We start from the raw sequence: 25,034 nt of genomic DNA, 5'->3' as shown, positions 1-25,034 counted from the left end.
TTCCTGTCCTCATCCCTTCTCGCTTTGAAAAGTCATTTATGTCCTGGTTATTTATTACAATTGCTCTTTCTCCCACTACAAAAATAAACTCACAGAGTGAAGAACTTTATTAAATTTGCTTTTGTGTCCAAGAGCTTAGAACAGAGCCAGACATGTGGTAGGTACCCTGCATATTTACATTTCATAAAGCATGAATTAATAAGCCTTTTCTTACTCATAAATGAAATGAAAAACTAAATTCCATTGCCCTTATTTTCTCCCCAATTCCAAAACTCCAGGACTCTGAGATATTTAACATGTCACCAACCTGTCACCTGCAGCACCAAGCTGGCTTGCCCACGGAAGTCTCTGTTGCTGAAGAAACAGGTGTACAGCCCATTGTCAGTAGCCTGGACCTTGTGGATGGTCACAGCATCTTCCCCCTCACTAAGGAATTCCCCTACCAGTGAGGTCTGCCCTGCATACTGGGCCATCAGCTCCTCATGTTGTTCCTGTCCATCTTAATAGGTGAACACCGATTCCCAGACCTTGGGCCGGAACTACCTCAACTCCATGTTCTCTGCACTCATGACTGGGAACAGGGAAGCAAGGCAGTGTGCATCCTCACCCAGCTCTGCCACAATGGGGTCTGGGGTCAAGCACATGGAAGCTCTCTGTGAACACAAACATGGGAGTTAGAAAGGCTGAGAGACACAGTCATATTAGGGAACACACACTATTACTGGGGGAGGCCCAGGCAGGCTGAGGGAGGGTGTCTGATGAGCAGACAGCTGACATGAAGGATTAACAGTGACAATTCTGAATCTGGGAAAGATCTTCCAACCACAACTTTTGGTCCAGAAATAATGTCAAAGATGCTCCCTCATTCACTAGTGTACCTGATAGCAGGACCTTCCATAAAAAACTCTAAATCTCTTGTTCTCATCTTCAGCAACACAATCACGATGACGGCTTGTAATGGTAAAATGCCAGGACCCTACCCCAGGTCTGATGCAACAGATTGGGATGTACCCAAGAATGTGCATTTCAAAAGATTTTTTGGGGTACTAAGAAGGTGTCTGAGGAAATCCGTTTCATTGCACAGAGGATCATCAATGTGAATGAGTGGACAGGGTACCCAGAGAACACCAGGCTTGCGACAAAACGGGGCACTCTCTACAGCCGTCACCAGGCAGATAGCACCAAAAGGAACACAGAGAAGAGTCATGCTTCACTGACTAGAGTTAGGCAGAGAAGACACCTGGAGGCTGTGGTCAGGGTGGGGGAGGCTGCAGCACACACTGTGGTGGTCACTCAACCAGGCACGTGACCCTGGGCAGGGAGAGCTGACAGTGAGGAGGCTCACAGCTCTGACTGGGCGCTCCCAGCTACCAAGGTCCTCAGAGAAGAAACAAGGCACAGAGCTGGATGCATCCCCCCTCCCCACTCAGGACTGTCCCCACCCTCCTGAAGCTCAGGGACAGTGTGCACAGGGAGAATCTCAGAGAGGCGGGTGTAGGGGTGCCACAAACATTAGCTCACATGCCCTAGCCAGGGCACCCATCTCAGAGGCTGGATGACTGCAGGCCCCACAGTCTCTGACTCAGCATCTCAAGGATCAGGTCTCTAGTCCTGCATAAATTACATGTCTGAAAACACAATGTCACCTGATGGAAAGCAGAAGTAGTTGAACTCTGTAATTTACCACTACAGATGCATTTTTTCAAAAATAGGAAATTTAAAGCAGCAAAATAAGCCGCAGAAACTTGAGATCTCAAGGGAACGTGGTATTACAAGATGAGACCAATGATGCAATATGCAACTACAAAGATATGGAAGATCATATCTTACTATCAGGTAGAGTTCAAATTGCCATCATAAAGAAAGTCAAAGAGATGGAGAAACACAGAAAAGTGAATAAAAAAAGATAAAACAAAATTCAGAACACTAATGAATGACTTGGAAAATAAAATCAGTGAATGGAAAATAGAAATTGAAGCTTTAAATTAACATCACAGAGATGGGGTTGTAAAAAAAGATAGCAGAGAAGCTACTCACTCCTGGAGAAGCTATTGGAGCAGAATAGACCAAAGAGAAGATCAAATCAGTTGACCTCACACTAATAAAGAATAATGGACTGAATTAGAAGAAAAAAGTGAAAAATTAAAAAAAAAAAACTGGAAGAACTAACCAGGAACTAACTAACTAGGAGGAAAGGCAACATAAGCATGGTGGATATTCCACAATTTGAAGAGAGAGACAGGAAAACAGAGGTACATTCAAAGAAATAGAGCAAAATTACATAAATACACACACACATAATAAAATAGTACTCAGATTTTTTTTGAAGATTTATTTTATTTATGTATACATACAAGGGATGGGGTGTAAGCCAGAGGTGTGGGGTTGTGGGGGTGAGAGGACTCACCAGAGACAGAGCAGGGATCAGAACAGGTAGATGTACTGAAATACACTGCTGAAGGGAGCAGCAGTTGAGCAGGAGAGGTCTGCTGCACCAGGAGGGTAGCTCCCTAGCCAGGGATCGAACTCCTGTTACAGTGACTGATGATAGCTTGATAATGCTGAGACTTAACCTCTTGCGCCACCAGGGAGGCCCACAGACTTTTTTTTTAAATAAGTTAAATCATGTTATTTAAAAAAACATGGATGGAACTTGAAGGCATTTATGCTAAGTCAAATTGACAAAGGCAATTCCTGAAGGAGGAGCTCCCAGAGCCCCTGGGCCCCATGCACCAGAGGGTGACATAGGACAGGGAGGGACATACTCACCTTGGGACCTCCCAGAGGGCAGCTGGAGGAGGAGCAGCAGGTAGGGGAGGAGGCAGAGCACAGAGCTGGGGCAGGAGCAGGCGCCCTCTCCTCAGGGCTGGGGAGTGACAGGGCAGGAGGCAGCCTGGTGGGAGCCATACTACTCATATCCTCTGACAAAGGTCCGGGCCTGGGGCAGATTCTTGAAAAGTTAGGAATCTAGTTAGCTGACTCCTACTAGATTCTCCTTATTTGTTTATGGCTAGTTTCTACTATTGTCAAAATATGCATTTAAAGGTAAAACTAAAAATGCTTTTTGATCAATTACTGAATAACCAATTTGATGGCAAATGGCACTGTGTGATACAAATATTACATTTTTTATAAAATTAGTAATTCTCTGCCAAAAGGCAGTAATTCAACATTCAGCCTTACATTAACAAGTGAAAAATCTTCTGGGAACAAAAAGCTATAAACATCCCTTGGCCAGGTCTTTAATATGGAGATGTGGTCTTTTGAGGTAAGGGCTAAATGCAGAAGGAAATTCTCTTACTTTAAAGTTAAAGATAGCAGTTGGGTGGCCATGCTCCAAGTGTAAGAAAATTCCTAATAAGCCAGGAGGCGCCATAGCCGGCTCCTGCTAAATTCTTCCTGTTTGTTTAGGGCTGATTCCCCTGGATGTGACAGTGGGTATGGTAGCTGTTAGTGTATGCATTCAAGAGTAAGTCCACAACAATTTTGTGACTGGTCGAGCTAATAACCATGGCAGCACAAATAATGCACTTGGAAATAAATAGTCAATGTTACAACAACTGATATGTTACATATAAACCATTTTGAGAACCAAAAGCTATAACCATCTCTGACCCTGCCCCTGATGAAATATTTGCAATTCCTTAAAACAACAATCAGCAATCTTACAGAGAAAGAAATTTTCCCTTGATCTTAAAGTCATATACGGAAACTAGGCTGACTAGATAAGTAGAGGAGTAATAGGAAGAAAACTCTTTTGTTAGATTAGGAGAATTCCTCCCTTAATTGAGAGCTGGGGGCTCTGGAAGAGTCAGTGTGGCTTGCCTGGCATTAACTATACATGATGATTTCTTTATAATAGCCTTCTGTTTTTTGCTTTAATCGTTTTTGGTTATATGTTAGTCTAAACTTTATAGGTTAGTTAAGAAAAAAACCTTTGTCTCCCTTCCCCTAGGTAACTTCCTGCCCTTTGTTTCCCTAGCCCTTAGTTAATCCTTCACCATGGCAAACATAGAAATGTTAGTTGCAGTCACATAAGCTTTTTGATAGTAATAAAATGACTGTTTAAAGTAAATGACTACTCTAAGAACACTTTTGTTTAGCAACTGTGCCTTCTTTAAATCAAAAAATTATAAATGTAATGACCTTTGCAAGAGGGCAAATAGACCCTTGGCTGTTCTTGAGAAAGATGTGATGATTGTTATCTTCCTGCCTTAATGCATATGCTTATGTACTCTCATGATTTGCTTGAAATGTACAAAGGGCTTTTGAGACCCTCAGCAGGATGCTGTCTGCACTCTGATCAGGTATCTGAGTCTTCTCACTCCCCCTCCTCTTTCCCCCTAATCCCTCAGGTTTGTCCACACTGTCTCATCCTTACGGGAACCCCTGACACGACAGTTTGCCGAGGCTGGTCCCCAGCAAGTGGCGCCCAGCGTGGGGCCTGTAAGGTAATCCTCCTTTCTATTTCAGGGACAGGTGAGACTCTGCTCAATAGGGCAGAGTGCCCCGCTTTGCAGAGATAAGCAAAGTTTATATAGGAGCAGTAATTCAGAACTGATAGTTGAGAAGTGATATACCATAAAGAATCTAGAGAAAGGAGATTCTTTATAGATATTATTAAACATATGCTTCTTAAGAGAGGGATAAAAACCTTGTATGTGCTATTGGCTAATTTTCTAAATTTTGTACAAATGTGTTGTCCCTGGTTCCCCAGGGATGGGAGTTTGAATAAAAAAACTTAAAACAAGGTGGGGGAATGCTCTGGTCTAGTGGCTGGGACTAAGCTCTGCCCCTGCAACCTGGGATCTGTTCCTGGCTGGGAGACTAGGCCTGGCATTTCCGGTATCATTTTGGGGGCTCGTCCAGGATCTCACAAGATTTAATGTAAGTGAGCCGAGAGGCACAAATTTTCTCTATCTTCATCTTGTCCTAAGCTCCTCCTACTAAACATTTTCTTTTTCTCGGAGCAATCAAAGAGGCCATAAAAAGGGCACAGAACAGTCAGTAAATGCCAAAGGGTGACTGCCTTAAAACCTCCTGTAAGGGGCCTCCCCGGTGGCGCAGTGGTAGAGCGCTGGGTTGCGAAGCTGCCCGCGGCCTCTGAGGCGCCGGTTCAATCCCCGGATGCTCCCCAGCCACCGGAGGAGGGTCCCACATGGCGTGCAGACCTCTCCTGCCGCCCGCTGCTCCCCTCAGCAGTGTACTTCGGTCCTTCTGCCTGTTCTGCTCCCCGCTCTGGCTCTGGTGAATTCTCTCACCCTCCCGCGCTTCTGACTGTACCCAGTGCTTGTATAAACAAAACAAACAAACAAACAAATAAATAAATAAAAAACATGTCTCTATTAAAAAAAAAAATCTTAAAAAAAAAAAAAATCTTTAAAAAAAAAAAACAAAACCTCCTGTAAGGATAAACTGGTGACCAGACCAGGTAAGGAGACTAGCCCATGTGCCAGTCAGAGAATAAAAGTCTGGTTGTCATCGTATGAGGGACTACAGTCTCCAAAGTGCTAGGCACAAATGTCATGTAGAGGCCATCCAGGAGCTGCACATAAGGGGCTGATCTCCCAGCAGCTCGGGTCATCCTCCCTTGCCTTCAGCAGAGGAGGAGTTGCTGAGATCCAGTAGAAGATGAATGGTCCCAATGTGACAGTTGGGAAAGTCATTCCTCAGTAAGCACCACACAGGATCCGACACAGAACACCATCCTGGCCTCAGATCCCTGTTAGGATAATTTATATGGCTCCTCTTATCTTTCCCTGCTCTCTCTCCTCCCCATTCTTCCTTCTCTTGCACTACAACTGATTTACTTCTCAGTTTCCTGTGGGGCTTCAGACAGGCAGTAGACTTCACAAACTTTTTCTCTGTACTTTATTTGATTGCAAAAAAAAATTCTCAGCTGGCAAGGTTTCCTGATCCCCCACTTGCTGAGTGGGAATGTCAGGATTTTCTTGTCATTGATTCCTCACTTTTCTCTCTCATCCGTGGACTACAAGGGTGCTCAGAGTGGCCAAGCTGTGACCCTTGGAACCCTGGACATCCAGGAGATCCAATGGTCCAGAAAAGGCGTTCTGCTAGGTCAGCACCTAGGTGAGAGTCACGGAGGTCTAACAGTCTAAAAAAGGACTTTCACTTTCTTGGTCCTTCCCCCTATAAGGCAAACTTCCTTCAGCTTTTGTCAAGTGAGTTTATGAGTTGGAAGATGTAAGAGGCTTTTATAAAAATCTTGGGGCACCCCTGGGGGCCTTTTCCCTGGTGTCTATTTTAATCCTGCCAGTTGGCACAGGCAGGAGAGGCTGAGTTTCCTATTATGACAGAGATGTATATACAGGTTTGCCTCAAATCCTAGGTCCAGCTAATTATACCTTTGGTATTATAAATTTGTCTCATGGCATTTTTTCAAAAGGGAGTTTAAGACAAGTAAATATCAGGCTCTGGGCTACTGCCAGTTCAAGGGCTATGACAAAAAAAAAAAAAATCAGTTTTGTTGTCTAAAATGCTCTATCTCAATTCCATGGGACATGCCCTTAAGCCACATTCTTCAAAACTAGCCCAATTTGGCCATAAATGGCATCTTCTCCAGATAACCCTCCTTGGTCACAGTCAAGGCAAAAGGTAAAAATGCTGGGGACTAAAAAGTAAGGGACCCACTACAACTGGCTGGTGGGGGACTGCCTTTGGTCTCAGCAAGCAGCTGTCTGGACTTTTTCTCCAGAGTTGATATCATTGGTATGTCTCTGTTGCCTTCCAACTGTGGGGGAATTGGACTCTCCCTTTGTCCACCTTGAAAAATTATTTTGGTTCATTCTAGGGAAAAAGTTCTATTTCCCTGTGTTTTTCTGATTTTAAAGTCTAGGTTGTCTAAGGTAAAAACTGCTGAGTTACTTTGGACTTGCTAACAAGCTATACAAAATGCTTATTGATTAAATAAAAGCTTTTAAATTTACTTATTTGAATTGTAAAAGGTTAAGTTTCTTGTTAAAACTAATTAACCTGGCAAAATATAAAGTGATAATTCAGACATTTTTGAGCTGAATTATAAACTTCAAATTTTAATAAAGCCTAAAAACAGGCAGACTGTAAAAATCTGCCTCTTCTGTACCCCCCATACATGGTTCTAAAAAAAAAAAGAAAGAAAGAAAGAAAAAAGTATTTTCTCTTAACAATGTGCTTGGTCTCAGTGAGACAGAACTAAAATAATGTAAAGCCAAATAATAATTACGTAAAAATAAAAACTCAATGTTTTTCTTATCTAAGAAAGTTAATACAAACTGCTTGACTTTAAAATTGTTGTAGTCTTGGTCTAGATTTTAAGTAAGGGTCTTGGTCTAAATTTTAAGTAAGAGTTAAAATTAAAGAGTTGTTCTATGCAAGGATTCTTGTTTCTATCTTATTAGCAACTTGCTTAATATAAAAAGGATATTAAAACTTGGCTAAATGCATGTGTCAAACTTTAAAAATTCTTACTAAAGAACTAAAATTTACTAAATTGTAGTTTCTCAGTGTCTTCACAAATATTGATAAAATGACTATTCCTTAAAATATATACACATGGCCAAAATTTTAAAATGTATATCAAGAGATCTCTGTGTCTGTTTGTTTCTGTCTTTGTGTTTTGTTTTGTTTTGTTTTTACCTCCAGAGGATTAACTATAAATGGTGCCTATATATATATATATATATATATATATATATATATATATTTTTAAAAAAATCCTAAATTTTGAGATTGTGATCTAAAATTGTGGTAAACAAAAACTAATTCAAAATTTAGTGGTTTAACACTACTGGAAGACCACTGGACTAATGAGGAGATCAAAGAAGAAATTAAAAAATTTTTTGAATTGAACGACAAGGAGGACACCAATATCCTAAATGTATGGGATGCAGCAAAAGCAGTAATAAGAGGAAAATATATAGCAATAGAAGCTCACATCAAGAAACAAGAAAGAACTCAAAGAAACAACCTAATCTCGAAGCTCAAAGATCTAGAAAAAGAACAACAAAAAACCCCAAAACCAGTAGAAGAAAAGAAATAATAAAAACCAAAGCAGAAATAAATGAAATTGAAACTAAAAAAACAATCCAAAAGATCAATGAAACCAAGAGCTGGTTCTTTGAAAAAATCAATAAAATAGACAAACCCCTAGCCAGGCTCACAAAGGAAAAAAGGGAGAAAGCACAAATAAACAGGATCATCGATGAAAGAGGAGAAATCACAATGGACACAGCAGAAATCAAAAGAATAATCAGTAACTACTATGAACAGTTATATGGAAATAAGTTTAATAATCTAGAGGAGATGGACAAATTCCTACAACTCTACAATCACCCAAAGCTAGATAAAGAAGAAATAGAACACCTAAACAGACCAATTACAATTAGCAAAATTGAAATGGTAATCAAAAACCTCCCCAAAAACAAAAGCCCAGGACCTGATGGATTTACAAATGAATTCTACCAAACATTCAGAGACGAATTAGTGCCTATCCTTCACAAACTCTTCCAAAAAATTGAGAAGGAAGGGACAATACCAAACACGTTCTATGAAGCCAACATTACACTAATACCAAAACCGAACAAGGACAACACTAAAAAGGAAAACTACAGGCCAATCTCCCTAATGAACACTGATGCAAAAATCCTCAATAAAATTTTAGCCATCAGAATCCAACAATGTATCCATAAGATAATTCACCACGACCAAGTAGGATTCAGTCCAGGGGCACAAGGATGGTTTAACATCCGAAAATCAATCAACGTTATCCAACACATCAACAAAAAGAAATATAAAAACCATATGATAATATCAATAGATGCTGAGAAAGCTTTCGACAAAGTGCAACACCCATTCATGATAAAAGCCCTTGAAATTCTTGGGATACAAGGAACATACCTCAACATCATAAAGGCCATCTATGACAAGCCAACAGCCAGTATCAATCTCAATGGTGAAAAGCTGAAAGCAATTCCATTAAGATCTGGAACAAGACAAGGATGTCCACTCTCACCACTGCTTTTCAATATAATACTGGAAGTCCTAGCCAGGGCAATAAGACAAGAGAAAGACATCCAAGGAATCCAAATAGGAAAAGAAGAAGTCAAACTATCACTATTTGCAGACGATATGATATTATACATAGAGAACCCCAAAAACTCCACAGAAAAGCTAATTCAACTCATCAATCAGTTCAGTAAAGTGGCAGGATACAAAATCAACATGCAAAAGTCAGTAGCCTTCCTATACACAAACAATAAATCTGAAGAAGAAGAAATCAAAAAACCATCCCTTTTGTTATTGAAACAAAAAAAATCAAATATTTGGGAATAAATCTAACAAAAGAGGTAAAGGACCTATACAAAGAAAACTATAAAACACTGTTAAAAGAAATAGAAGAAGACACAAAGAAATGGAGAGACATCCCCTGCTCGTGGATTGGAAGAATAAACATTATTAAAATGGCCATCCTTCCAAAAGCAATATACAGATTCAATGCTATTCCAATCAAAATTTCAATGTCATTCTTCAAAGAAATAGAACAATTATTGATGAAATTCATATGGAATCACAAAAAACCCCGAATAGCCAAAGCTCTCCTGAAAAAAAAAGAAGGGAATGGAGGCATTACACTCCCAGACTTCAAACTATACTACAAAGCCATAATCATCAAAACTGCATGGTATTGGAACAAGAACAGACATACAGACCAATGGAATCGAATAGAAAATCCAGAAATAAACCCACAGATTTATGGTCAACTAATCTTTGACAAAGGAGCAAAGACTATGCATTGGAGCAAAGAAAGTTTGTTCAATAAATGGTGCTGGGAAAACTGGGTCGCTACATGCAAAAGAATGAAGCTTGACCACTACCTCACACCATACACAAAAATCAACTCAAAATGGATTAAAGAACTAGACATAAGACCTGAAACCATAAAATATATAGAAGGAAATATAGGCGAAACACTACGTGATCTGCACATCAAAGACATCTTTACAGACACATCACCCAAAGCAGTGATAGTGAAGGCAAAGATAAACAGCTGGGACTACATCAAATTAAAGAGCTTCTGCACAGCAAAAGAGACAAAAACAAAAACAAAGAGAAACCCCACCAACTGGGAGAACATTTTTGCACCCAACACTAATGATAAAGGACTGATCACAAAAATCTGCAAATTGCTGATGAGACTCAACAACAACAAAGGAAATAATCCAGTCAAAAAATGGGCAGAAGAGCTAAAAAGAAACTTCTCTGTAGAGGAAATGCAAATGGCCAACAGGCATATGAAAAAATGTTCAACATCACTTGCAATCAGGGAAATGCAAATCAAAACTACCATGAGATACCATCTTACACCAGTGAGAATGGCACATATTAAAAAAACTAGCAACAACAAATGCTGGCGAGGGTGTGGAGAAAAAGGAACTCTCCTGCACTGTTGGTGGGAGTGCAAACTGGTCCAACCACTGTGGAGAGCTGTGTGGAGATTTCTGGACCTACTAAACATAGAGCTTCCATATGATCCAGCAATTCCACTCCTAGGTATTTACCCAAAGGACACAGAAACATCAATTCCAAAGAACACCTGCACCCCTATGTTTATAGCAGCACTGTTTACAATAGCTAAGCTTTGGAAACAACCCAAATGCCCAAAAATAGATGACTGGATCAAGAAGATGTGGCACATATATACCATGGAATATTACTCAGCATTCAAAAAAGATAAACACATGCAATTTGCAGCAACATGGATGGCGCTGGAAGGGATCATGCTCAGCGAAATAAGCCAAAAAGAAAAAGAAAAATACCGGATGGTCTCACTCATAGCAGGAATCTAGAAAACTTAAATAAGGGACCAGGAAAATGAATAACTATAAGAAAGTGAATATCAAAATCAACAAAAAACTATGAACCAGAGACACTTTTTGGCGGGTGGGGGGCGGGTGGGGAGGGATTGGGGTCAGAATGGGGGGGTTGCAATTGTATGGGGAATATAAAAATAAAATTAAAAAAAAAATTTTGGCCATGTGCGCTAATTTTAAGAAACAGTTATTTTTACCAATATTTGCAAAAACACTGAGAAACTACAATTTAGTAAACTCCAGTTCTTTAATAACAATTTTTTAAAAGTTTGACACATCCATTTAGGCAAATTTTTAATATCCTTCTTATATCAAGCAGGTTTTTAATAACATAGAAGTTAGAATCCTTACATAGAACAAGTATTCAATTTTAACCCTTACTTAAAACCTAGGGTCCAACAAAGACCACAACAATTTCAAAATTAAGCAGTTTGTACTAACTTTCTTAGATAAGAAAAACATTTTGAGTTTGTATTTTTAAGTAATTATTATTTGGCTTTACATTGTTTTAGTTCTGTCTCACTGTGACCAAGCACATTTTTAAGACAAAAGACATTTTTTTTTTTCATTTCAGAACCTTGTGTGGGGAGGATAGGAGAAGAGGAAGAATAAGATCTTCCTTTATAGTATGCCTGTTTTCAGATTCTTATCAGAAATTAATTAGTCTTAATAAGAAACTAAACTTTTACAGGTCCAATAAGCAATTTTGAAGTTTTTTACTCAACCAAAAATCACCTTAGATAGCTCTTTAGTGAAAGGTCCATACAGGAGGCTGGAATGCAAAAGCCCTCCAGGAATTCCACCTGAGAACAGGAATGCTGAAGCCTGCCTACAGGATTCAGACAATGAACCTTCCCCTCCCTACAAATTTTTTTTTGTTGTTCAGACAAAGAAACTCCCTCCACCCTATAAACTTTTTCCCACCATACACGTCCTCACTAACCCCCATGGACCTCCTTGGGTCCATGAGGTCTGCCTAGGGTGCAATAAATTTTCCTCTCCCTTGAAAATTTCAGCCTGGCTCTCCTTTTCTTTACCACGCCAAACCTTTCAGTTAGCAAGTGCAAAGTAACTCAGCAGTTCTTTGTTTATTTTTTAAGCTGGACAAAGGGAAATTCTAATTCCCCCACAGCTGGAAGGCAGCAGAGATATACCAATGATCTCAACACTGGAGAAAATGTCCAGGCAGCTGCTTGTTGAGATCAGAGGCAGTTCCCTACCAGCCAGCTGTAGTGGCTTTTTGAACTTTCCCCAAAAGTGAAACAGGCCCCCAGTGCTGCCCCAAAGAGGGTACAGATAACCAATCAGAGGTCCCTGGGTAAAGACAAACACCAAAGTTTTAAGAATAACAAACACAACATATGAACCAAAAACAAATTTTTCAAACTGGCCCCATACAGGTACTGAGTACAAACACAAATGCTACCTCAATGCTGCCCCACAGGGGATAGCCAATCAGGTGGTCATGGGGACGTCTCCCGCGGTCCACACCAGAGGCTCTCATTAGTGCATCCACTGATCCTCTCCTGGCTACAAAATTACAGGTTTGCAAACAATTACAGCTTCCACAGGTACTGAGCACAAACAGCTTCTGCAGGTACAGAGTACAAATGATAGGTACTCAGTACTTCTACAGATCTGCAGACTAAAACCTCACCAGGGAGAGTGTTGGCACTCACCTGCATGCTTTAATGGCTCCCTTCAGCTGTTTGGTAGTTGGGGTCTGTGCTAGCTGATCCCAGACGAGCCCCCAAATGTTGTGCCCAGCATCAGCATACTCTGCGAGCATAGCCTCCAAGAATCCAAAGACAGCCGATGCAAATACAAAAGGGAGTTTATTACAGACTCCAGTCCAGGCTCACGGCACCTACCAATGCAGTGGCAGATAGCGAGAGCCCCGAACAAAGGAAGCAGGGGTCCTTTAATAAGGCTAAATTATGCTGGCAGTTACTCATTGGCTACAAGGATGCATTCCCCAACTTTGCCCCACTATCATTCTAAGCTGACTGGCCCGACCAAGATGCAGCTCCAGCCTGTAGCTCCAATTTCAGAAACTATCTCTGGAATGCAGTCTTTCCCGGGACAGCAAAACCTAAAATTCTAAAATGGCAGTTACACAAAGCAATGGCTAACAATATTTATGCTTGGTTCCACAGCCTCCTCCCCCACCAAGAAATCCCCCTTTTTGATTCCCCCAGGCAGGAGCTGCAGGATGGCCCTGCTTCTCTCTGGGAGCCCCCTGCTTCCAGAACTCACAGGTCCTCCCCCTGAGATCCCACATGGTTCCCCAGATGACACACGTCAGGGCTGCAGGGAGGAACAGGCCCCCAACACTAACAAGCAGGTGCAGGTTCACAAGGGAAGTCAGGGTAGGCATCTTTGAGCAGGTCACTTCAAGTGAGGCCTGAAAGGTGAGGGTTTGGGGAGCAGAGGCAGCAGGAGAATCAGGGACTGTGAGGAGACCTGAGGCTGGAGACCTTCCTGAATTGGAGGAGTCACCAGAGCCATAGGGGGGCCCAAGGAGAGCAATGGGAGAGAATAAGAGAGGGAGGGGGAGCCCAGGGCACTCCTCCTTTAAGCAGAGGGATCCCCTGAAGGGATGAGACAGGGTGATGACATGAGCTGACTGGAGAGGGTCATGACCTTGGAAGGAAATGGACTGGGGGAGGTGAGGCTAGAGGTGGGGCAGAGAGACCCTCAAGAAGAAAATTGCTTGGCCAGGACAAAATGAGGATGGCTTGGGATGGGTGCTGGTGGGAGATATGAATAGAGAAACATCTTCATCTTTTTAGTACATTGGAAATAGGCTGGGTGGGGGAGTGGACTGTGAAGATGACCCTGGAGGTTCTGGCAGAGATAACTGGGGGGACACAGGTGCTCTTCACTGAGGAGGGGAAACCACAGGAAGTGAGGGGGGAGGGAAGGCCCAGGCTCCATGGTTTCCTTGGAGACATATAATTGGGCCTTCCTGGTGACTCCATGTACTGGAGGGACAGGGTCTGGTCACTGTGACCAGGTCTTGGGTGACATTAACATCTGAACAAGCCACAGGCCCCATCCACGCACTGTGGGCAGGACCAGGTCCTGGAAGCTCCTGGTGCCCAGTGCTGACTCCTGGCATCCAGGGTGTGGGGCTTCTGGCTCAGCTGCTGAGGGGAGAAGAAAATAGGCCCCTTGGGAGCTCCTCACAGGCCCTGCCATGTGGGGTGACAGCTGCCATGGGGTCATTGGGGTGATCACCATCAGGCACAGGCAGAACCCTGCACGGGGCTCAGTGTCAGTCCTGACTGGGCCCCACACTCACCCCTAGTTCTGGGTCTAGGAGCAAAGCAGCCTGGGGCACAATGGGTGATCAACAGTGGGTTCTGGGTGGGTGCCTCCCCTGTGCCTGCAGGGGTGTCAGGGTGCCTTCCCCTTCCCTCTGCTGGCTCCTCTGACCCTGATGTTTCCCTGCTGATAACCAGGATGCACTGTCCAGAGGGCAGGGTGGAGTCTCCTGGGATTGCATTTCAGCTTTCACTTTCAAATGGTAGAAGGAGCCAGAGAAGGGTGACTCTTCTACATATGAAAAATGGAGGTTCATTCATTCATTCATTCAGCACAAATATGTAGTGTTTGCTATGTATAAACTACCTTGGAATCATCAGTGAATCTGACAAATATTTCACCTTGTGAGTTTATATTCTCAAGTGGGAAATAGAGCAGTTATAATAAACTAACAGATTGTAGATGAAGCTGGAATGTTCAGAGAATAAAACACCAAGCAGAACAGGGATCAGAGATCAGGAATGTGCTGGGGAGTGAGGACAGGCTGCTGTGTTATGTGGGTGTGCGGGTTGGTCCATCCTGGAGAAGACATCTACACAAGGGTGAAGGGCGTAGGGGGTTAGTTGAGTGGTGATGTGTGGGATGCAAGTCCTTTCCCTTCCAGTTTTACTGAGAAATACTTGATGCACATCACTGTGTAAGTTTTAGGCTTGTGGCATGAGAATTTGGTTAATATATGTTGGGAAATGACACACAGTAAGTTCAGCTGTATCCATCTTCTCGTATATTGATAATTCCAATACAAAGACCAGGACGAAGAAATGAAAATAATTTTCCATGTGATGAAATCTCGTGATTTACTGTTAGCATCTCTCCTGCATCCCAGCACTGTCAGCTGTCGTTGTGTGCACTGTCCACGGGAATAGGCCACATAAGTGGCCTGGAGTGAGTGTAGCTGGTGTGTTCTGTGCACACAGCGTCCTCATGGCTGGTGGGAGTGAGTGAGGAGACAGTTCATCAGGTTGAAGTTGGTTGGTAAATGCTGCCTGGGGCAATCCCAAAAATCTGCACAGGAAACAGATACTCGAACTGGCACCTGACAGGTCCAAGAACCCTCCAGTTCAGAAGATGAATGCAGGAGGACTCATCCAGCTTGGAGATTGTAGTGAGTCATAGTTAATTTCTGGAGTGTTGGGCCTTGTGGTGAAAATTGTGGGGGAAAGAAAAGCATTAGGAAGAAAGGCATCTTTAGACCAGTGAAGGCTGTGTGCTGAGTAATGGAATTTGGATGTGGAACTGTTGAAAATTTTAAGCAGAACATAACTTAGCATGATGCATCTGGCTGTCATGGCAGGGGAGACAGTCTGGAGGTGTGGAGTGCAGATATGGGGCAAGGTAGGTCTCCTGGCTTCATGTAGTGGCAGTGGGTGGACAGGATGGATTAGACACCAGAGGTTTAGAAATAAGACCCAACAGATGAGCAGAATGGGGACAGGAAGAGTTTGGAGAAGAGAAGGGTCTGCAGAGGCTCCCAGGGTTTTGCCTTGTCTGCCTGTTGTTTGGTGGCAGGAATATTAATAATTTTATGTCAATTACCTGTCACCATGATGCTGTGTAGCAAACAGCCATAACAAGTCTCAGTGGCATTTAGTAATGACCATGGACAGACTGGGAGCTCAGCCAAACTGGGATGGATCTGGCTGGCCTTGCTCACACATCGCTGGTCAGATGTGAGCCTGGGCTGGACTGGTCACGTGATGGGGTCACTGGCTATTGGCTGAGGAGGGAGCTGCAACTAAGGAATCTGGGGACCGGGAAACATTGCATGAGTTTCATAGTCCAGCACCTGGACTCACCTTGTCCTTGTGACACGAATGCAGAGGGCAGAACCCATGTGCAAGGACTTTTCAAACCTCTGCTTGAGTCACACAAGCCCAGCTCTCAGTAGACAAATCATGTGACTGAGCTCAGCGTCAGAGTGTGAGGAAACAGAACAGGATGTGCGGAGTGAAAGGGGCTGGACAGGGGAGAGCAATGGGGTTTTTTCAAATAATGAACTTGCCACAGATGAGGTAAAATCATGAGTTGTTATAGAATTGTGAGTGTGAGGTGCATGTGAGTTGTCCTGGTAAACGTAACCCACAGGGCTGGAGCTATGAGGGAGGGAGGTCAGGGGACAGAGCTGGTCACTTGATGTTTGGAAGTGATGGGTATAGAGACAGAGAAGGTCGGAGAAGATGGCCTGGCTGTGCGCAGAGGGGAGGCTCAGTGACTGAGCCCAGGGACTATGTACTTAGAGGAAGAAACATCAGGAAAGAAGCTCAACACGGGCCCAAATGGGACACACAGCCTGGAAGGGCAGGATGACCAAGCCATGAGGGAGGTTTCTAGTTGGAGTCAGGAGTGTCCTGAGCTGAAGGGAGACTGACTGGGAAGCACCATGGAGATGGGGGTTGTCAAATAGGAGACTTGTTCCCTCACCCAGAGCAGACTCAATGGAGGAAGAGGAGGAGCTGAGACGCAGGTGAGAAGTGAGAAAATGCAGATGTGTGTGGATGATGTAGTTTACTCTTCCAGATGGGAAGAAGATTCTACAAAGCTGTGAACATCATTACATATTTAGGGAAAGGAAAGGTAACAAAGAAAACTAATCCCGTGTGAACAGGCTTATGCAGGAGAGAGAGAGGGAGAGGAGGATGGAGGGAACTAACCTGGGGAGAGAGGGTGTCCTGTGGGCCCAGAGCTCAGGGAACAGTCGTCCTTGGTGGGGAGATTCCCTCTCCCTGAACCCCAGGAGGGTGGGAGTGAGGTCAGCTTGGATATGGAAGAATTATTGGGTGGTCAAAAGAAACAAAATAGCATCTGTTGCAGGAAACTTGTAATTTCAAATATTTCCTGCTACTAGAGGTCGTCCACTCAAGATTTTGTGTTGACCATAATGTTTGACCTAGTTTGAATGTGCCAGTGAAAACTTTGGCATACATGCTTTGTTCCTCTAGACTGATCCTGAGTTTTATCCTTGATTTATTTATCCTTATGGCTTATGTGTTTGGAGACAGAGATATGAAATTCCTTCTCCTCTCCTGTGGGCATCACCTCTCTGCCTGCAGGGTTGGGGGAGGAGCCCAGGCCCCTCCAGCCTTTCATACTCTTCCTTCTATTCTCTGTGTTGGGGTCACTAGCTTGCTCCCCCAGGGGTGGTCTCCCCACACCCGCCAGAATGCATCTTGACAGCCTCCCCTGGAGGTGTGCACAGGAGGGTCCTGCCCCACCTGATTCTCATCTCCCCGCCTCAGTTGTGGGATCTGGCTCCCAAGTGCACATGACGGGGCCACAGGAGGACAGAGTGTACATGGTGTGCATGGCCTCGGGCTAATTCCTGGAGCCCCAGGTGCAGTGGAGACACCCCCATGGGGAGCAGTTCCTGGAGTTCTCCAAGGTCCAGGCCCAGGACACTGAGGGGCTGTTCAGCGTGAGGCCACTCTCATGGTAAGAGACAGCTCTGTGGGGTGCATGACCTGTTCCATCCGCAATCCAGTCCTGCGCCAGGAGAAGGCCATGGCCATTATCATCCAGGTTGTTGGCAGCCCGCTGACCTAAAGGAAGCTGGAGTTTTTGGAATACACCTGTTTACTCTGCATATGGAGTTCTGGGACATTAGAAGTGCCACAAACAGAACTTCTTCCCAGAACTGACTCCTGTTCTCTGACGATGTGCTGGCTGGTGTGCATGTTCCCCGCTAACCAGGGAAGCTTGTTCCAGTAGTAACTTGTTCATCTGTATAAGCACAAACACAATTGCATGCTATTTTCTTATTCCTTTGTTCATATCTTCAATAAAAGTGTGGGCTGGGAGAATGAAAGGCAGAGCTGCTCTCGATGGCTCTCCCCAGCCTCCCCTGCTGCAAATTCACTTAGACTCTGAGTCTTTGTTAATGGAAGAGATCTTCATCAGCTGCCCTCTTTGTAGCACAAGGTCAGTGCTGATCTCCCCTCCCCACTCCCTGCAGGGTCAGAGGGAGTGGCCGGCACCCTCAGGGGTGCTGGGCTGGGCTGTTCTGGGCTGTGTCCTGATGGGGTCCCTGTGGGGTCTCTGGCAGCAGAGACCTTCTTCCTCCGGGCCTCTCCTGGGAAGCCGGATTTCCTGGTGAGCCTGACCTTGCTGCTCTTCTGTGGGCTGCCTGCTGCACCCAGAGAGAATATTCCACAAAGAAGCAGGAGCTACAGGTACAGAGGAATCTGTGCTGGGCTAAGGATGAGGATCTGCAGACCAAGAAGTAGGTGCTGAAGGACAGAGGTAAGGGTGGGACATAGTTCAAGGCTGGTGAGTGTGGCAGTTGGTGCTGAGAAGGACAAGCCAGAGCCAGAGCCCAGGGTCCACTCTGCAGGGAGCTCAGAGAAGGAGACTGAGGAGTCCCAGAGAGATTAGTGGCGGTTGGAGGGATCTCGAGTCAGAAGTTCAAGGAGATAAGGAAGTTTGATCTGGTGGGTTTTCTAGGTGCAATGATTTTCTTCTTAGGGATGGAGTTTATGGGCTTTTTTGTCCACTCTTTCAGATGAACTCCAGGAAGCTCTGCTCTCCCTCCTGAACACTTTGTGCCCCCTTCATAGGAGGCATTCTGGTTCTTAGCTCACCTGTTTCCTGTGTTGCTTTTCAGACCAGTGGAAGGCAGCTTACCTGAGTGGTGCTTCAGGTGTCCTGGGTCTCCTGACCTAATTTTTTTTTTTTGTCACTGCATAGAAATGTGTGTAGAAGGCAGGACCCTGCTCCACAGTTTCTCCCCAGACTTGGCTACTGTTTCTCCCTGCGTCGCCCACCACCTCCCCTCCACAGTCTTGGATCCTGGTGGGTGGTGACCCTGGAGTCTCCTATGTCCTGTTCATTCCAACCCTGACCTTTCCACCATGATGCTAGTTTTCTGGCCTTCAGTGCATCTTGTTCTTAGTCAGCTCCTGGAAGCAACAGCCAGCTGCCCAAGATTTTATAAATCAATGGGCTCTTTAAGTTTAGGAGAATGACCTCCTCCTGCTCTCTCTCCCCAAGCCCCACCCCAGGAGAGTCTGTTCTTGTTCCTGAAGATGCTGATCAGTAGTGATGGGAGAGGACAAGGTGACGCTGCATGGGCAGGGACTCTGGGTGTGGTGGGGGACTTTCCATCTCCCAGAATGTTTACCTCTAGAAATACTTCATCTGAGAAAGAGAGATGGGCCACTTTCACCCTGGAGCTGGTCTGATGTACATGTAGTGTTTTTATTTTATCTTCACATAATTTCCCAGAATATGCTGAAAATAATAATTAAGAAATAACATACATATTAAAAAATATCTTCTTATATACCTTAGTTTATATTTGTAGCAATACTGAAAGTGAAGGAGTTTTTGTACATTCTGGGGCCCAGTGCTGCTCAGTGACTTGCCCAAAGCCCCACATCGGCAGCAGGCAGGCTGGGTCAGTCTGTCCTGCAGGCTCCTGACCTGAGCCAGGGATTTTCCACCACCCCCTGCTGTCTACACAGGGCAAGAGGTCATGACCTCTCAGCTTCTCCCTCCACCCCCAGAGAGTCTCACCTGCAGAACAGGGGGAGATCAGGGCCTGTGGATCACATGAGCAGGTGGTTGTGCTGAGGTCTCACCTGTGTGTTTCCTTTCAGCCTGCAGGAAGGCCCAGCTGTAGGCAGGTGAGTGGCCCTGAGGGTCCCGGGATCCCCTCCCAACCTCCCCTCTGCCCCTTCTCCATCAGGGACCCCACCAGGAAGGGGGTGTGGTCCCTGGTCTCCTCTCACTCTGGAACCTTGTAGGGTAAGGTAAAAGGTATCAGGCTTTTCTGCCCTCCCGCCAGCAGGATAGATGAGGGAACCCTGTGATCCTGAATGCATGCCTGATGGCGGGCACCTGAAGTAGGTACACCTGCGCTAAGACTGTGCTTTTTTTTAAGGGCGGTGTCATGGGATGCCAGTAGAAGCCGAAGGAGAAGCTGAAAGAAGGCCGGAGAGCCCACAGAGTGAAGATCTGCTGGGGGCCAGGAGGCCTGCGAGCTTCCTGGCCCCCAAGCACCTCTGCCTACCATATGCCTGGTAAACCCCAATAAAAGACCTGCAAAAAACCACTGAGGACTCTGACTCCTCCTTTACCTGGTCTGCATGGGATCAGAAAACCTGCACTGTGGTCCACTCCTACCCTACAATTGGCGTAAGTCGGCAGGATGATCCATGCATACGGGTATGGAGCCCTCCGAAGACCTGGAGGGACTAAGGCGAAACAGACTGTGTTTGCCTGTGACACGCTGGAGGCACCATGGCGGCACAGAAGGTGGACACCATCAGGGAGCTGTGGGATGAGACCTCAGCTGGAAGAGGAGATGCCCGAGAGGACCAGCCAACAACACCTGAGGCAGCAAGAATCATTGGAAGAGAGGACCATAATTTTGGAGCTCGCCAGTGCTGATGCAGAGAGAGGCTAATGGACTTGGACTAATGAATTTGAACTGATAATCCCGCCAGAAGGCAGAGGATCTTGGCAGGTTTTTTTTTTTGGGGGGGGGAATCTGGGGGTGGCCAGTGGGCCTTGATGGCTAAAAGCAGCCTGTGTATGCCCAGCAGCTAGATGGAGGAGAAAAGCCAACTGAGAAGGCAAAAGCTGGTGCTGATGCTAAGTTTGGGAAGTCCTGAGTGGCTGTTAAGCAGCCTGAGTATGCTGAAGACCTGTGAGTCTCTTAAAATCACCTGTGGGTGATGCCCTGCTCATTCTTGAGTGAGGGTGAGGAGCTGAGGAACCCGTCCTTGAGGGACGGGTGGGGAACGTGGCTTGGGGTGGAGCCCAAACCGAAGAGGGGACCTGAAAGAGGCCGCATGTAGAGTTTGGATCCCCGACCCATGTGCTTGTGCAGTGGGTTGGCCTGAGTGCAGGGGTCTGCAAGTCACATTGGTGGCTATGAAAGTCGAATTTTGGAGCGACTGCAGACAGAAACCCTGAGGGTTGGCGATTACCCCCACAGTATAGAATCGCCAATGCCAGAGCTAGTGCATCCTGGGGGTGGGTGCTGTGTGTGCCTTGTAGCCTAGACTACAGCCAGAGAAGACCAGGAAGCCTGACGGCTGCTGGTGTGTTACAGAAGATGCGGTGAGTGGTTCCCCTCCCTCGTATGAGCAGTGCCTTCGGCAGCAGATTTGGTGGCTCATCTGCTGGTACCAATAATTGTCTTTTGCACTAGGTTGGGCCCTGCCTGGACTTATTGTGTTCTGTTTGTATTTTGTTGTTATTGTGATGTATTTGCTTTTATGGGCCATGGCTGCATTGTTTGTTTTGCTAAGAGGCAAAACTGTACATATGAAGACTATATGGCAGAAAACCCTGAGGGGTGGACTGTAGGGTAAGGTAAAAGGTATCAGGCTTTTCTGCCCTCCACCATCAGGATATGAGGGAACCCTGTGATCCTGAATGCATGCCTGATGGCGGGCACCTGAAGTGGGTACACCTGCGCTAAGACTGTGCTTTTTTTTAAGGGCTGTGTCATGGGAATGCCAGTAGAAGCCAAAGGAGAAGCCGAGAAAAGGCCGGAGAGCCCACAGAGTGAAGATCTGCTGGGAGGCCTGCCAGCCTCCCGGCCCCCAACACCCCTGCCGACAAATGCCTGGTGAACCCCAATAAAGACCTGCAAAAAACCACTGAGGACTCTGACTCCTTTACCCGGGTCTGCATGGGATCAGAAAACCTGCACTGTGCAGGTTCCTGACCCTTTACAAACCTTCATCTGAGAATGCTGGGTCCCCCTTGTGAGCACAGACCTGTCCTCCCTACAGGTCATGTGGGGTCAGGACATCCTCTGACTCCTTGTCACCTGGTCCTTCCTGTGGGTGGAACAGTGGGGAGGTCAGTGTGAAGAGAGGCTGCTGCAGGGTCACAGCTGTGGGGGTCAGGAATTACTGATCTCTAGAAGATTCCAGACATCCTGCTTACCTGCCTAGGATTCAGGTCATGCTAAGGGACCTTGGTTACGGATCCTTCTGTGCTGGAGACCAGCTCCAGCTAGAAGTCATATCAGGTGTAGGGGCAGGAACGGGAGCACAGTGCAGGTTTTCTGATCCCATGCAGACCGGGTAAAGGAGGAGTCAGAGTCCTCAGTAGTTTGCAGGTTTTTTATTTGGGGTTCACCAGGCATATGGCAGGCAGGGGTGCTGGCTGGGAGGCTGGCAGGCCTCCCAGCCCCCAGCAAGTCTTCACTCTATCTGGGCTCTCTAGCGTTCTCTGCTTCTGCTCTCCTTCAGGTTCTGCTGCCTGCTGGCTTGGGGGCTGGCGTCCCCCCCGTGACGCCGCCCTTAAAAGCACAGTCTTAGCTCAGCTGAATCCCATCTAACTATGCCCACACCCTATTCCAGGTGCCCGCCATCAGGCATGCATTCAGGACAAGATCCATCATCTATCCTGATGGCGGAAGGGCAGAAAGCCCTGACATTTTCTTTTACCCTACAGTCCAACCCCTCAGGGTTTTTCTGCCATACAGTCTATACAATATATATATACAATTTTCTAAGCAAACAAACATGCAGCCATGGCCACAAAAGCAAAACATCAAATATAACAAAATACAATATAACAAAATACAACAGAACACAAATAAGTCCAGGCAGGGCACCAACCAAGAGCAAAAGACAATTATTGGTACCAGCAGATGAGCCACCAAATCTGCTGCCGAAGGCACTGCTCATACAAGGGAGGGAACCACTCACCGCATCTTCTGGAACACACAGTAGCCGTCAGGCTTCCTGGCCTTCTCTGGCTGTAGTCTCGGCTACAAGGCACACACAGCACCCACCCCCAGGATGCACTAGCTCTGGGATTGGCAATTTTATTATGTTGGGGGTAATCGCCAACCCTCAGGTTTCTGTCTGCAGTCGCTCCAACACTCGGCCTTCACAGCCACCCATGCGACTCGCAGACCCCTGCACTCAGGCCAACCCACTGCACAAGCACATGGGTCGGGGATCAAAACTCTACATTTGGCTTTGGGCTCCACTCCAAGCTACGTTCCCCACCTGTCCCCCAAGGACAGGTTCCTCAGCTCCTCACCTCACTCAGAATGAGCAGGGCTCACCCCCAGGTGATTTTACGAGACTCACAGTCAGCAGCATACCCAGGCTGCTTAGCAGCCGCTTAGGGTTTCTCACTTATCATCAGTACCAGCTTTTGCTTTTCTTAGTTGGCTTTTCCCTCCTCCACCTGGCTGCTGGGCATAACAGGCTGCTTTTGGGCCATCTAGGCCCACTGGCCACCCCTAGATTCCCATAAAAAAAACATAACCTGCCAAGGTCCTCCGCCTTCGGGCGGGATTGTCAGTCCAAGTTTATCAGTCCATGTCCATCAGTTGAAGTCCATTGGCCTCTCCGTTGCGTCAGCAACGGCCTGCTGCCTCAGGGGTCATTGGCTGGTCCTTTCCGGTGTCGTGGGCTGGTCCTTTCCAGTGTCGTTGGCTGGTCCTCTTGGGCGTCTCCTCCCATGCGAGGTCTCGTCCCACAGCTCCGGACGATATCCAACTTCTGTGCCCCATGGCGCCTCCAGCGTCATCACAGGCAAACAGTCTGTTCTCCTTAGTCCCTCCAGGTCTTCGGAGGGCCTCAATACCCGTCTGCATGGATCTTGCCGACTTACGCCATTTGTAGGGGCAGGAACGGGGCACAGTGCAGGTTTTCTGATCCCATGCAGACCGGGTAAGGAGGAGTCAAGTCCTCAGTAGTTTTGGCAGGTTTTTTATTTGGGGTTCACCAGGCATATGGCAGGCAGGGGGGCTGGCTGGGGGCTGGGAGGCTGGCAGCAAGTCTTCACTCTATCTGGGCTCTCTGCTCTCTGGCGTTCTCTGCTTCTGCTTCGGCTCTCCGTCAGTTCTGCTGCGGCTGCTGGGGCTGCTGGGCGTCCCCCCGTGACGCCGCCCTTAAAAGCACAGTCTTAGCTCGCTGAATCCCATCTACCTATGCCCACACCCTATCCAGGTGCCCGCCATCAGGCATGCATTCAGGACAAGGATCCATCATCTATCCTGATGGCGGAAGGCAGGAAAAGCCTGACATTTTCTTTACCCTACATCAGGGATCTCAGAAAGGAGATGATGGAGTTGGTGAAGTTTTTTTCTCTTCGCAGAGGGCTGAGGGGAAGTGGAGCGAGGTAGGAGTAGGAAGACACAGACACCTTATCTCTTGCAAGTATCTCCTACTGAGGGTCTCACCGGGTCTTTATACCTTAAGGTGAGCCGGTGGATTACATCAGTGTAAGCATCGAGGCAGAACAGAGACATCAATACATATTTTCTCATGAACATGCAAAGACTCCTAGGGCTCACACTTAAAGGGCAATTCTCTGGTAACCTTAAGAACAATTAGTTTCCTAGGTACAGCTCATTTACTAAACATCAAATCAAGACAAGACAGCACATTTGGCAAAAATTAAACTTTCTCAGTTACAAAGTGGATGTAAAATTCCTATTCTTTATTCAATTATAAATCATCTATCTCCTAGCACTCAATTAACTTGGTTATATAGTGATTACTTCAAAGTGGTCTAAAACAGCTCATCAAATCTAGTAAGTTCTACTGAAGTCTAACTCCTAACTAGAAATTCCTAACCTCCACCGGCCTGCAAATTATTGACTTCTGGCACACACCAGGAAATGTACTGCTGCCACCAACGCAACACAAACCCCTCCTACCCCCCTCACACCCCACTCCACCCCCCCCCCCCCCCCACCCCCCCCCCACCCCCCCCCCCGTCAGGCTATGGGTTCCAAGCACAGCTGGTTCAGGGCATCTTGTTCTCCCTAGTTCTCAGGGCTGGAACATTTCTTTCCCATAACTTTTGCATTATTTACTTTCTTTGATACTAATTCAAGTGTAAGAATAACAAATCAATTAA

General features: G+C 45.9%; 1 protein-coding gene across 13 annotated transcripts in view; it reads right to left on the bottom strand.

Moving 5' to 3' along the window:
- The window catches only part of LOC119252288 (uncharacterized), an 82,690-nt gene extending 69,859 nt beyond the window's left edge, over positions 1–12,831 (bottom strand). For 6 of the 13 annotated variants that reach the window (XM_054698694.1, XM_054698692.1, XM_054698695.1 and 3 more), the window contains exons 1-2: positions 12,548–12,831; positions 2,770–2,950 (exon numbers count right to left, since the gene is read on the bottom strand). In XM_054698694.1, the coding sequence (XP_054554669.1) occupies positions 2,770–2,950; positions 12,548–12,657 (291 nt within the window). In that variant the 5' untranslated portion in view covers positions 12,658–12,831. Of the gene's footprint in view, positions 1–307; positions 2,232–2,769; positions 2,951–12,294 lie in introns of those variants that run through there. The other 7 variants (XM_054698696.1, XM_037519471.2, XM_054698697.1 and 4 more) reach the window with 4 other exon arrangements.
- Positions 12,832–25,034: the final 12,203 nt, after the last annotated feature.

This window comes from Talpa occidentalis, unplaced genomic scaffold (genome assembly GCF_014898055.3).
Source record: "Talpa occidentalis isolate TD23 unplaced genomic scaffold, MPIMG_talOcc4v2.1 talOcc4.2, whole genome shotgun sequence".
Classification (NCBI taxonomy): domain Eukaryota; kingdom Metazoa; phylum Chordata; class Mammalia; order Eulipotyphla; family Talpidae; genus Talpa; species Talpa occidentalis.
The sequence above is the reverse complement of the archived record's forward strand: the minus strand, read 5'-3'. Positions and strand labels throughout refer to the sequence as shown.